A 13,917-nucleotide genomic window follows, 5' to 3' on the forward strand; every position below is an offset into this window, starting at 1 on the left:
TTAATTCAACATTCTCATGTTTTCTTTTTTTTTATTATTATACTTTAAGTTCTAGGGTACATGTGCACAACGTGCAGGTTTGTTACATATGTATACATGTGCCATGTTGGTGTGCTGCACCCAACATTCTCATGTTTTCTATGTGAGAAAATAAACATAGTTTAAGAACATGAAATATCTGATCTCTTTGTTTTCTGTTTTTAATTTTGTCTCCAAACAGAGCACAGGGAAAGATCAAAATTTAAGAGCGAAAGGAACGACTTGGAGAGTTCCTATGTACCTGTGTCTGCACCACCTCCAAACTCTTCTGAGCAGTATTCCTCTGGGGCACAGTCTATTCCCAGCACTGTTACAGTGATCGCACCTGCTCACCACTCTGAAAACACAACTGAGAGTTGGTCTAATTACTATAACAATCATAGCTCTTCCAATTCTTTTGGTCGAAACCTACCACCAAAGAGGCGATGCAGAGATTATGATGGTAAAAATCAACACCTTTTCTCATATTGTGCCCAAAAGTACTAGCAAAGCAAACGTTGCATATATTGCATATCTTTTAGTTATAGTCCAGTTTATTTTATTTTATTTTATTTATTTATTTTGAGACAGAGACTCGCTCTGTCGCCCAGGATGGAGTGTAGTGGCTTGATCTTGGCTCACTGCAACCTCCATCTCCTGGGTTCAAGTGATTCTCCTGCCTCAGCCTCCCAAGTAGCCTCTCAAGTAGGTACCAACCCATGGGGAATGTTGTTTAATCTGTATTCCTACTCACTTCACTGGCCTGTATTGTTTCCAGTAAGTCACACACAGGCGCGTGCCACCATGCCTGGCTAACTTTTGTGTTTTTAGTAGAGACAGGGTTTCACCATTTTTGTCAGGCTGATCTCGAATTCCTGACCTCACGTGATCTGCCCGCCTCAGCCTCCCAGTGTGCTGGGATTATAGGTGTGAGCCACTGTGCCGTGCCTGTAGTCCAAATTTTGTTAAAAGGAATGAATGGGGAGGAGAATCTCTTTTGCCATATGCTTATTTACTTGTCTGATTTAATGGTTTGGCTCTCATTGAGAGAATATTTAAATTTTACCCTTTTTTAGATTTTTGTTTGTTTGTTTTCTTGTTCTCATTGTTACTTCAAACACTGTATACCGTAGTATACCATAAAATTTCGTAGATGCTAGTAATTTTAATTTTAAAAAATTTTATTTATTTATTTATTTTTGGAGACAGACTTGCTCTGTCCCCCAGGCTAGTGCGCAGTGGCACAATCTTGGCTCACTGCAGCCTCTGCCTCCCAAGTTCAAGCGATTTTCCTGCCTCAGCCTCCCAAGTAGCTGGGATTACAGGCGTGAGCCACCATGCCCGGCTGATTTTTGTATTAGTAGAGACAGGGTTCCACCATATTGATCAGGCTTGTCTGGAACTCCTGACCTCAGGTGATCCACCTGCCTCAGCCTCCCAAAGTGCTGGGATTACAGATGTAAGCCACCATGCCTAGCCAGGAATTATCATTTTTTTGAGTAGTGTTTGGTGCTGGGAATTTGTAGAAGTTACTTACAAGTTTGATTTGCCAACTTTCCATTTGAATGAATGAATTGGTATGTGTGCATTTCTTTTAAATTTTTATTATGGAAGTATTTATATATTCATAAACGCTGACAAAATGGTATGCTTAACCCCAGCGTATCTGTTACATCATTTAAATAGGCACCAACTCATGGGGAATGTTGTTTTAATGTATACTCCCACTCACTTCTGTGGCCTGTATTATTTCAGGCAAGTCACAGACATCATAATTTTTTTCTATAAATATAGAATGCATATGTTTTTACATTTTACTTATTTTAAAGTAGGAAATAGAGTCAAATTATAATTCAAGAATTACCTCATTCTCGCCCTAATCTCTCAGCCACAGAGTACTCCTTCCCAAGGCCAACGTAATGTTATCAATTTGTTGTTTATCTTTCCAAACATAGTCTGTGCATATGTACGTAAGCAAATACATACACATATTTTCCCCACATTTTTAACAATACTAGTATACTACTCATACTTTGCATAATGTTTTTTCATTTAGCAGTATTTCCTGGCATTCATCCTATGTTAAAACATAAAGAGCTTCCTCAATATTTATTTAGGCTTTTTAGTATTCTTTTTTTTCTCTTTTTTTTTTTGAGATGGAGTGTTGCTCTGTCAACAGGCCGGAGTGCAGTGCCGTGATCTCAGCTCACTGCAGCCTCCACCTCCTGTGTTCAAGCGATTCTCCTGCTTCAGCCTCCTGAGTAGCTGGGACTGTAAGCGCGTGCCACCACACCCAGCTAATTTCTGTATTTTTAGTAGAGATGGGGTTTCACCATGTTGGTCAGGATGGTCTCAATTTCTTGACCTGGTGATCTGCCTGCCTTGGCCTCCCAAAGTGCTGATATTACAGATGTGAGCCACTGCGCCCAGCCCTACTTCTTAGTATTCTTTATGTACAAACGTGTTTAACTTATTCCTTATTGATGTATGTTTGGGATGTTTCTATTATTTTTCTACTATGAACAGTACTGCAAATGATAACCTGGTACATAATGTCCACCTGAATATTTGAAAGTTTCAGCTTCCAGATGCAGCAATAATGGTTGCTTTAGAATAATGTAATGAGAATAGATTGAGAGTAAATAATCTAGATCAATGCCCTTATTCTCCCCTACCCCAAGCCTTTGCTAAATTGATATTCACTTAAAATATCTGAGTTTTTATTATGAAAACTTAATTGCAAATGGTTTAGTATAATGGTAGTTGGTAACCTGTTCTTGACTCTTTTATTTGCCGTCTCAACAAGTCATAGTATCATAGTATAAAAAGTAGAGAGTACATCTGCCTCTACCTTGGGGATATGTGATGCTTAACAGAGTAACACTGAGACTTTGGATTCCTTGGAGAAAACCACTTTGTAAATGAGATTGGTGGGTTTTTCAGGGACATGTTTTGTTGTTTTCTGAACTCTAAGGAGATGATAATAAGATTCCTTTTTTATTTTTTATTCCACAGAAAGAGGATTTTGTGTACTTGGTGACCTTTGTCAGTTTGATCATGGAAATGATCCCCTAGTTGTTGATGAAGTTGCTCTGCCAAGTATGATTCCTTTCCCACCCCCTCCTCCTGGGCTTCCTCCTCCACCACCTCCTGGAATGTTAATGCCTCCAATGCCAGGTCCAGGCCCAGGCCCAGGCCCAGGTCCAGGCCCGGGCCCGGGCCCAGGTCCAGGTCCTGGCCATAGTATGAGACTTCCTGTTCCCCAAGGACATGGTCAGCCTCCACCATCCGTTGTGCTTCCCATACCAAGTAAGTATATATTCGTTGAATTTTTCTTTCTTTAGTGTTCTATTTAGAAGAACCCCATCCCTTTTAGCTAACTTGACACTTCTTTAAAGTGTTTGAGAAATAGAGTAATAATATAATTTGGAATATATTCCCATAATTAAGATGCTATTTTTTTCTTTTTTCCATCCATTATTGCATAGTATTGTTTGTATTACCACAGTGTAAATTTTGTGTGTAGTGGCCTAACCTGTATTGACCTCTAGTCAAATCTAGTTCTCATCTTAAGAAAGCCAGTATTTATTTGTTTATTTTTATTTAGTTTTTCTTTAGAGACAGGGTCTCATTATGTTGGCCAGATTGGTCTTGAACTCCTGGCCTCAAGCAATCCTCTCCCGCCTTGGCCTCCCGAAGTGCTAGGATTACAGGCATGAGCCACCACGCCTGGCCAAGAAAGCTAGTTTTTAAGATGTCAGAGAAAAAACATGTTAGCAATTTTACGAAATTTTCCAGTCTCTAAAGAAAATCCCTTCAAGAATATTGAAATAATATTTTAAAAAAATTTTTTTATTAAGGACATTTTTAGAAGTAGAATAGTATGTGTGTTGCATGTACCATCATCCGGCCTCAATGATGATCAATATTCTGCTGTTTTGTCTCATTTATTTTCCCTTCTCTCCCATACACTTTTTTTGGGTTGGTTGGTTTTTTGCTGGAGTAAATTCTAAATGTCATGTCACTTCACCAGTATGTACTTCAGTATGGATTTCCTTTCTGATAAGGACTTTTTGTTTTTGTTATTAAAAAAAAAAAATCAATATGCCATTATCATGTCCACCAAAATTAGGAGTAAGAAATGTTTTAAAATGGTCATTTAAAAAGCATTATTAACAGTTGCCAACATAGTAGAAATAGAAGTAAGACTAAATTTTTAAAAAGTAATTGAAAAAATTATGGAATGAATTGTTTTCATGTATGCAAAGATATAAAACATTATCTGCTTGAAGACATTTAACCTTAAAAGATGGCAAATTAGGCTGGGCATGGTGGCTTGTATCTGTAATCCCAGCACTTTGGGAGGCTGAGGTGGGTGGATCACTTGAACTCTGGAGTTCGAGGCCAGCCTGGGCAAGATGGCGAAACCCCATCTCTAGAAAAAATAGAAAAATTAGCCAGGCATGGTGGTGTGTACCCGTAGTCCCAGCTACTTGGGATGCTGAGGTGGGAGAATGGCTTGAGCCTGGGAGACAGTTTGCAGTGTGCTGAGATTGTACCACTCCACTCCAGCCTGGGTGACAGAGCCAGACCCTGTCTCAAAAATAAATAAAGATGGCAAATTTTTATTTTTAGAAATATCGCTGTTCAGTTTAAGCAGTACTTTTGATGAATTTCTTTTTAACATTTTATTTTGAAATTATAGACTCAATTATAGAATTATAATTACAGAAATTATAAAAATGGTTTAGCATGATCCTGAGCTTCCCTGCAGTAAAGTTTTCTGTAGGATATACATTTCATGGCCTGGCACAGTGGTGCACGCCTGTAATTCCAACACTTTGGGTGGCTGAGGCTGGCAGATCACTTGAGCTTATGAGTTTGAGACCAGCCTTGGCAACATGGCAAAACCCTGGCTTTACAAAAAACACAAAAATTAGCCAGGCATGTCGGGGGGTGCATGTAGTCTCTGCTGCTTGGGAGGCTGGAGTGGGAGGATTGTTTGAGTCCAGGAAGTCTGGACTCAAACAATCCAGTAAGGGTGCAGTAAGGGTGCAGTGAGCTGTGATGGCCTCACTGCACTGCAGCCTCTATGACAGAGCAAGACCTTGTCCCAAAAAAATAAACAAATATGTTTTATTATTAAAGTTGGTAAATGTTTGGAGGGATTTAATGCATATGTTTGGCTTATAGAAACATGTTGTTTTTTTTTTTTTAAACGTAGCATTTGTGATTTTTTTTTCTTTTCTTTTCTTTTTTTTTCTTGAGACAAGATCTCACTCTGTGCCCTAGGCTGGAGTGCAGTGGGGAGATCTTGGCTCACAGCTCACTGCAACCTCTGCCTCCCAGGCTTAAAGGGATCCTCCCACCTTAACCTCCTGTAGGACTACAGGCGTGTGCCACCATGCCTGGCTAAAGTTTTTTTGGACGTTTTTGTAGAGACAGCGTTCACCGTGTTCCCCAGGCTGGTCTTGAACTCCTGGTCTCAAGCAGTTTGCTCTCCTCAGCTTCCCAAAGTTCTGTGATTACAGACGTGAGCCACCATGCCCAGCCCATATGTGAATATTTAATATAATCACATAAACAGTATAATTGTGAAGCTCAAGCTGAGATTTTATTTCCCAGATAAAGCAACATCGTTTTATATATGGAAATTCTAAAATAAAGAACATTATCTCAATGTGGGAACATATCTATTTAAAAGTTAAATTCAAGAATACCATTTCTCCCGATATTTTGCTATGAAAAGTTTGAAACAAATAGAAAAGTTGAAGGAATTGTACTTGTGTACTTACCGTCTAGGTTCTACAATTAGCATTTACTGTATTTATGTTAGCACATACTTTTCCGTTTCTCATTTTTACTGTTCATGCTTTTCACAGTATGTTGCAGACATCAGTACACTTAATAAGCATGCTTATCATTAACTTGAATTCTGTAGAACTTTACCATCACCCTAGAAAGTTTCCTGAAGCCTCTTCTCAGCCATTCTCCACCTTCACCCATAGAGGCAACCTGTCCTGCCTTTTTTCACCTTAGATTTGTCTGTTCTAGAACAAGTAATGTTCTTTTAATTAATTATACAACTCGCAGTGCTTAAGCTTGCATATATCAAATTCCTTAATTCTGTTCAGAGCCAAATTAGGTATTTTAAATGAGCATCCAAGTTAGTACTAGTATGGTATTTTTTTCTTTATTTTAAGACGAAGTCTTTCTCTGTTGCCCAGGTTGGTATGCAGTGGCGTGATTTCGATTCACTGCAGCCTCCACCTCCCACGTTCAAGTGATTCTCCTGCCTCAGCTTCCCAAGTAGCTGGGATTACAGGCGTATGCCACCACACCCAGCTTATTTTTGTACTTTTAGTAGAGATGGGGTTTCATCATGTTGGTCAAGCTAGTCTCGAACTTTTGACCTCAAGTGATCTGCCTGCCTGGACCTCCCAAAGTGCTGGAATTATAGGAATGAGCCACCATGCCTGGCCTACGATGGTATTTTTTTTTAATTATTATTATTTTTTGAGACACGGTTTTGCTCTTGTTGCCCAGACTGGAGTGCAATGGTGCGATCTCGGCTCACTGCAACCTCCGCCTCCCAGATTCAAGTGATTCTTCTGCCTCAGCCTCCTAAGCAGCTGGAAATTGCAGGCATGTGCCACCACGCCCTGCTAATTTTTGTATTGTTAGTAGAGACAGGGTTTCTCCATGTTGGTTAGGCTGGTGTTGAACTCCTGACCTTAGGTGATCCGCCTGCCTTGGCCTCCCAAAGTTCTGGATTACAGGTGTGAGCCACTGCTCCTGGCCTGGTACTTGTATGAGGAAATATTAATGCTGTACTTTTCACTTTTTGTTATCTGTATGTAGGACCACCCATAACACAATCAAGCTTGATAAACAGCCGTGACCAGCCTGGGACAAGTGCAGTGCCCAATCTTGCATCAGTGGGAACAAGACTACCTCCTCCTTTGCCCCAGAACCTCCTTTACACAGTTTCAGAACGTAAGTACATGTTGTTTGACTTAAAATTGACAGGGTGTAGAAAAGCCAAGTTGTCTCATATCAGTATTACCCTTTAAAACATTGTAAATAGTTTCTGTTCTTATCGATTCTAAAAATTATATTTGTATTCACAATACAGTTTATCATGTGTTTGTGCTATATAGACATATTTTAATTTTGTGTGATATGGGAGAGAAAGGCAGGGCTTTCTGTCTCGGAGAATTTTACTCTGCCATGGAGTAGTAACATTTATTCTCTCCTTTTTATTTTTTTGAGATGGAGTCTCTCTGTCACCCAGGCTGGAGTGCAGTGGTGTAGTCTCTGCTCACTGCAACCTCTGCTTTCCAGGTTCAACTGATTCTCTTGCCTCAGCCTCCCAAGTAGCTGGGACAACAGGCACGTGCCACCGTGCCCAGCTAATTTTTGTATTTTTAGTAGAGATGGGGGTTTCACCATGTTGGCCAGGCTGGTCTCAAACTCCTGACCTCAGGTGATCTACCTGCCTTGGCCTCCCAAAGTGCTGGGATTACAGGTGTGAATCACCTGTGCCCAGCCTAATGTCAAGTCCTTCTAAAGGAAATTTATTTTGATGCTTTTTAAAAAAATTGTTTATCCTATTGATTTTCTAAAATGTAAGATATATCTCCTAAGGAGTATACAAAAGAGCGGGTTAAATATGCCTAATAATTAACTTGCATACTGAAATGAAGATAGAGAGCATCATTTAAATTGTAATATTCTGTATTTAGGCTGTTTGTGACATTCACATTTGATTGTAATTATACATTTTTCTTGGGCCTGGCACAGTGGCTCATTCCTGTAATCCTAGTACTTTGGGAGGCCGAGGTGGGCAAATCACCTGAGGCTGGGAGTTCGAGACCTGTCTTACCAACATGGAGAAACCCTGTCTCTACTAAAAATGCAAAATTAGCTGGGCATGATGGAGCATGCCTGTAGTCCCAGCAACTCAGGAGGCTGAGGCAGGAGAATCGCTTGTACCTGGACGTAGGTCGCAGTGAGCTGAGATCGCACCACTGCACTCCAGCCTGGGTGACAGAGCAAAACTCTGTCTCAGGAAAAAACAAAACAAACAAACAAAAAACCATTTTTCTTGAATCCTAATTCTCTTTTATTTCTTAGGTGTTTTATTGTTTACTAAAGCTTTAAAAAATTACTTTCTTTTTTTTTTTTTTTTTGAGACGGAGTCTTGCTCTGTCGCCCAGGCTGGAGTGCAGTGGCCGGATCTCAGCTCACTGCAAGCTCCGCCTCCCGGGTTCACGCCATTCTCCTGCCTCAGCCTCCCGAGTAGCTGGGACTACAGGCGCCCGCCACCGAGCCCGGCTAGTTTTTTGTATTTTTTAGTAGAGACAGGGTTTCACCGTGTCAGCCAGGATGGTCTCGATCTCCTGACCTCGTGATCCGCCCGTCTCGGCCTCCCAAAGTGCTGGGATTACAGGCTTGAGCCACCGCGCCCGGCCAAAAATTACTTTCTTCAAAAGCATTTTTTTAAAAGGTAGTTGGTTGTTAAAAATGTCAAATTAGAAGATTTTTTTTTTTTTTGCAAGGCCAGGTAACTTTATGGATATGTTCATCTTTTATGTAACTATGTTTATCATAAAGTTTGTTTTGCATCCTAAACATTTCTGTATGTCTTTCATGTCTTGGAGAGGCAATTCAGCAAACTTGTTAAGCCCAGTTTCAAATCCTGGTTTTATCATTTACATCTTTGTGACCTTGAGTAAGTTGCTTAGCCTCTCTGTAGCTCAATTTCCTCTTCTTTAAAATGAGAGTAATATTACCTCATTAAGCTTGTTTTGAGGAATAAATTAATACATCTAAAGCATCTAAAAAAGTGCCTAGCCACTAGTAAGCTATAAGGATTCATTAGTATATTATTGTAGTTATTATTGTTTCCTGAAATTTCAAACTCTGAAATCAAATATATTAACTTCTTAAATCTGTACCTTCGACCATCCCTGTTTTTGTCAATGGAATAACACCCACCTAATGTCTAGAATTGAAACCTTCACAGGTCTGACTTATTGCTTTGCTTTTTTACATCTAGTTAATCAAAATATCTTTTTTCTTTGAAGTATCCGTTTCTATTTCTTCTTTGGCCTGTGCCCTCATCCACTCTAGATCACCTCACATTTGGATTGTTACTGCAGCCTACTTCACACCATTATGTTTTATGTTTAACTTCCCTAAGTCATACCACATAATGCTACTGAGCTAATTTTCCTGAGAAATCCAACCATGAAAGTTCCTTAAGAGAACTTTTTGGTGGCTACCATTTCTTTCTGAGCCATCAATAAACCCCTCTCTAGGGCTTCTAACTCCTTTTTTTTTTGTCTTTTTCTTTTTTTTGAGACAAAGTCTTGCTCTGTCACCCAGGCTGGAGTGCAGTGATGCAGTCTCAACTCCCTGCAACCTTTGCCTCTCGGGTTCAAGCAATTCTTATGCCTCAGCCTCCCAAGTAGCTGGGATTATAGGAATGTATCACTATACCCAGCTAATCTTTTTGTATTTTTAGTAGAGACGGGGTTTTGTCATGTTGGCTAGGTGTCAAACTCCTGGCCTCAAGTGATCTGGCCGCCTTGGCCTTGCAAAGTGTGTTGGGATTACAAGTGTGAGCTGCCACTCCTGGACTTTTTTTTTTTTTTTTTTTTTTTTTGAGACAGGGTCTCACTCTATTCCCCAGGCTGAAGTGCAGTGCTGCCATCTTGGCTCACTGCAACCTCAACCTTGCAGGCTAAGTGATCCTCCTACCTCAGCCACCCAAATAGCTGGGGCCACAGGCATGTGCCACCACACCCGGCTAATTTAAAAAATTTTTTTATAGAGATGGAGTCTCACTATGTTGCTCAGGCTGGTCTCAAATTTCTGGGCTCAAGTTCTCCCACCTGAGCATCCCAAAGGGTTGGGATTACAGGCATGAGCCACCATTACTGGCCTTTAACTCTTTCAATAATCTACCTCTTCCTTCTTGGCAATCTTTGTCCACTGTTCTTCAACATGCACCTTCTCTGGTCATGCCAATTATACCCTTTCTGTGCCCATGTCATGACTCAACTCCCCCCGCCCCCATCTTCTTTCCTACCAATATACTCTGTCTTCACCTCTTTCTAGGCCCAAATTCTAAGTATACTTGGAAGACATTATTGCTCTCTTCTTTCTATCTATCTAGACAGAGTCTCACTTTGTTACCCAGGCTGGAGTGCGGTGGTGAAATCTCAGCTCATTGCAACCTCTGCCTCCCAGGTTCAAGTGATGCTTGTGCCTCAGCCTCCAGTTAGCTGGGATTACAGGTGCCCACCACCACACCTGGCCAATTTTTGTATTTTTAGTAGAGATGGGGTTTCACCATGTTGGCAAGGCTGGTCTCGAACTCCTGACCTCAGGTGATCCGCCCGCCTTGGCCTCTCAGAGTGCTGGGATTATAGGCATGAACCTCTGTGCCTTGCCTATTGCTCTGTTTTAAACTCTTACAATACCAAAAAGCATTTACTACATAATGACATATATATAGGCCTACTGTTTGATTTTTTTTTAATATATGTAAATCTTACATTCAACTGAGCTTCTACAGAACAGAAATCACATTTGATACTTAAGTAATTGTTTTTCCTGTTTCATACTTAGTATCTCTCTCTATTCTGATGGCTATAGTATCTTTTCATAGAACATGTTTGTTACTTATTTTTTAATTATGGGAAATCTCAAATATATATAAAAGTAAAGAGGACAGTATATTGAACTCCGGTGTACCCAGTATAATGAAGTTCTTTGTACTTATCCCTCAGTTTCAGCCGTTATCAATTTATAGCGAAGCCTCTTTTATCTATTTCCCCCTGAATCAGCTCTTAATATTGTTTGCCTTTTGGACTTGTAAATATGAAAAAGTGGACTATTTATTCCAGAGTGTGTAGCAGATGGCATATTTTTATGCTGTTAAATTTGGTATTATGACTCATGATAAAAATTCCATCTTGTTTTTAATTTTAAAAAAATCTGGCAATTACCATTTATTTTTATATTGTTAAATTTAACATTGTGACTCACTCTATAAATATTCCATTTGGTTTTAATTTTTAAAAATCTGGCAGTTGCCATTTATTTCAGTGACTTAGCTTAATAAATAAATTAATTTGGCAAATATTTATTGAATGTCTACTATGTGTCAGGCATCATGCCAGACACTAGGGAGCCAAGGTGAATAAGATTAATTAGATCTCATGTTTTTTGAAATCCATTTTTCTGTTTTATTTAAAAGTAAGACTATTTTGTGATAGATGAGTAAAGGCTTTTGAGAACTGTATTTCCAAATTATTATTTTTTTTGAGACAGTCTTGCTCTGTTGCCCAGGCTGGAGTGCAGTGGCGCAACCTTTACCCCCCAGGTTTAAGCTTGTGCCCCAGCCTCCTGGGTAGTTGGGACTACAGTTGTGGGCCCCCATGCCCAGCTAATTTTTGTATTTTTAGTATAAATAGGGTTTCGCCATGTTGGCCAGGCAAGTCTCAAACTCTTGGCCTCAAGTTATCTGCCTGCCTCAGCTTCCCAAAGTGCTGGGATTATAAGTGTGAGCCACCGTGCCCAGCCTCTAAACTCATTTAAGACTGGTAACATTTCTAAGAAAATTCTTGGGACCAGTACAGTTAGCAGTTTCTTATTTTGCCAGGTTAAGGTCTGTATATGAAAATATCTTACTTTAATTTTAAAAATACATTTTTAAACTGAAGAAAGGACATAATCTCAGAATAAAGGACAATTTTTAAAAAAATTTATTTAAAAGTTTTGAAATTTTTAGTAGACACAGGTTCTTGCTTTGTTGCCCAGGCTGGTCTCAAACTGTGGGCTCAATTGATACTCCCGCCTCAGCCTCCCAAAGTGCTGGGATTACAGGTGTGAGCCATCACACCCGACCTCAAGGACAATCTTTTAATTAAACAAAAAAAAATCTTTTGTATGTAGAGGCAGGGTTTTGCTGTCTTGCCCAGGCTGGGTGTCCAAGCAGTTCTCTTGCCTTGGCCTCCCAAAGTGGGTAGGATTATAGTCATGAGCCACTATGCCTGACTCAATCTTTTAATATTTGATTTCATGAAATAACACTACATTTTCCCCCCATTTTTGTCTTAGACCAATAAAAGGTGATAATTTCCCATTAGCATTTGTGAATTACTGCTTTAGAGGATTGTCTTCTATGCTGCGTCAGTATTGATAAACAGATTTGATTGGTTGGCAACTGAATATTTTGAAAGTTATAGAATATTCATATTGAACACTTCAGAAGTCTGCTATGCAGAGAAATGTGTGGTTTTCTTTCTTGTCAAATCTGATTCTAAAATTTATAGAGAAATTTTGAAAACTAGTAGAGTTCCTGATAATCTAAACATTAAAAAGGGGGAGATGTGTAGTATAGTTTGTCAGGCATAAGTTTATTTATTTATTTATTTTTAGACAGAGTCTTGCTCTGTTGCCCAGGCTGGAGTGCAGTGGTGCGATCTCAACTCACTGCAGCCTCCGCCTCCGCCTCCTGGTTTCAAGCACTTCTTTTGCTTCAGCCTCCCCAGTAGCTGGGATTACAGGCACACACCACCAAGCCCGGCTAATTTTTTTTGTATTTTTAGTAAAGACAGGGTTTCACCATGTTGGTTAGGCTGGTTCGAAACTCCTGACCTCAGGTGATCCTCCCGACTCAGCCTCCCAAAGTGCTGGGATTACAGGGGTGAGCCACCACTCTTGGCCTCAGTTTTTAATATCCTTCTATTAACTTTTCTAATAAGGTTTTAATATTTTTCTATTCAGTTGATTTTAAGATAGTTTTTGAGCTGGGAGTGGTGGCTCATACCTGTAATCCCATCTCTTTGAGAGGCTAAGGCAGGCAGATCACCTGAGGTCAGGAGTTTGAGACCAGCGTGATCAACATGGTGAAATCCCATCTCTACTAAAAATACAAAAATTAGCTGGTTGTGGTGGCAGGCGCCTGTAATTCCAGCTACTGGGGAGGCTGAGGCCAGTGAATCACTTGAACCTGGGAGGCAGCGGTTGCACTGAGCTGAGATTGCGCCATTGCACTCTAGCCTAGGCAACAAGAGCGAAACACCGTCTCAAAAAAATAAATAAAATAAAATAGTTTTAAAAATATTTTTGTGTTTAAGTCAGACAATTGAATCCTTCACATTGTTCAAGTTTATTTTTCTAAATACAGGTCAAGCATTCCCTGTCTGAAATGCTCCAAAATTAGAAACTTTTTGAGTGCCAGTATGATGCTGAAAGGAATTACTCATTGAAGCATTTTGGATTTTGGATTTTAAGATTCGTGATGTTCAGCCAGTAACTATAATTCAGAGATTCAAAAATCTGAAAAAATCTGAAATCTGAAACAGTTCTGGTCTCAAACCTTTTGGATATGGGATACTCAACTTATACTATAATTGGTAATTTCAAAAAGATTAGAAGTTTGGTTCAAATAAAGTAAAAAGCTATATGTATGTTTTCAGTGTGTAATGAGAACTTGAGCTATCTTAAAAGTTTAACAAGTTGGGAAAGTTTGTTAAGTCATGGATATTTTATTGTTATTAAAATTAATGTTAAAATTCACAGCCAGAAAATACAGATGAAAATGCATATCAAATGGTGTTTAGTTGTACAAATTATGTCAATAAGGACCCAAAGTAAACACAGAAAAGCGAAATCTGGATTTTTGAAGGTAGGAGTTGGAGTCTGCTCAATGTTAGGTACTAGGAATATACAGATAAATAAGAAATGGTCATCTGAGAATCTAAAAATCTAATAGTGGGAAAGAAATAGATTTTAAAAAATCCACAAAATGAAAACTCATTAGACTATATTTTGCTATTACAGCTAAAAAAAAAAACCCCAGGTAACAAAGGAACTAATTCT

At 39.4% G+C, this 13,917-nt stretch overlaps 1 protein-coding gene across 1 annotated transcript in view; it reads left to right on the forward strand.

Annotated features, from left to right (window-relative positions):
- RBM27 (RNA binding motif protein 27) overlaps positions 1-13,917 on the forward strand; it is an 87,635-nt gene that overhangs the window by 27,269 nt on the left and 46,449 nt on the right. The window contains exons 6-8 of the mRNA XM_025389087.1: positions 221-481; positions 3,034-3,327; positions 6,880-7,014. Of these exons, the coding sequence (XP_025244872.1) occupies positions 221-481; positions 3,034-3,327; positions 6,880-7,014 (690 nt within the window). The remainder of the gene's footprint in view (positions 1-220; positions 482-3,033; positions 3,328-6,879; positions 7,015-13,917) is intronic.

The sequence above is a fragment of the Theropithecus gelada genome, chromosome 6, assembly GCF_003255815.1.
Source record: "Theropithecus gelada isolate Dixy chromosome 6, Tgel_1.0, whole genome shotgun sequence".
Lineage (NCBI taxonomy): Eukaryota > Metazoa > Chordata > Mammalia > Primates > Cercopithecidae > Theropithecus > Theropithecus gelada.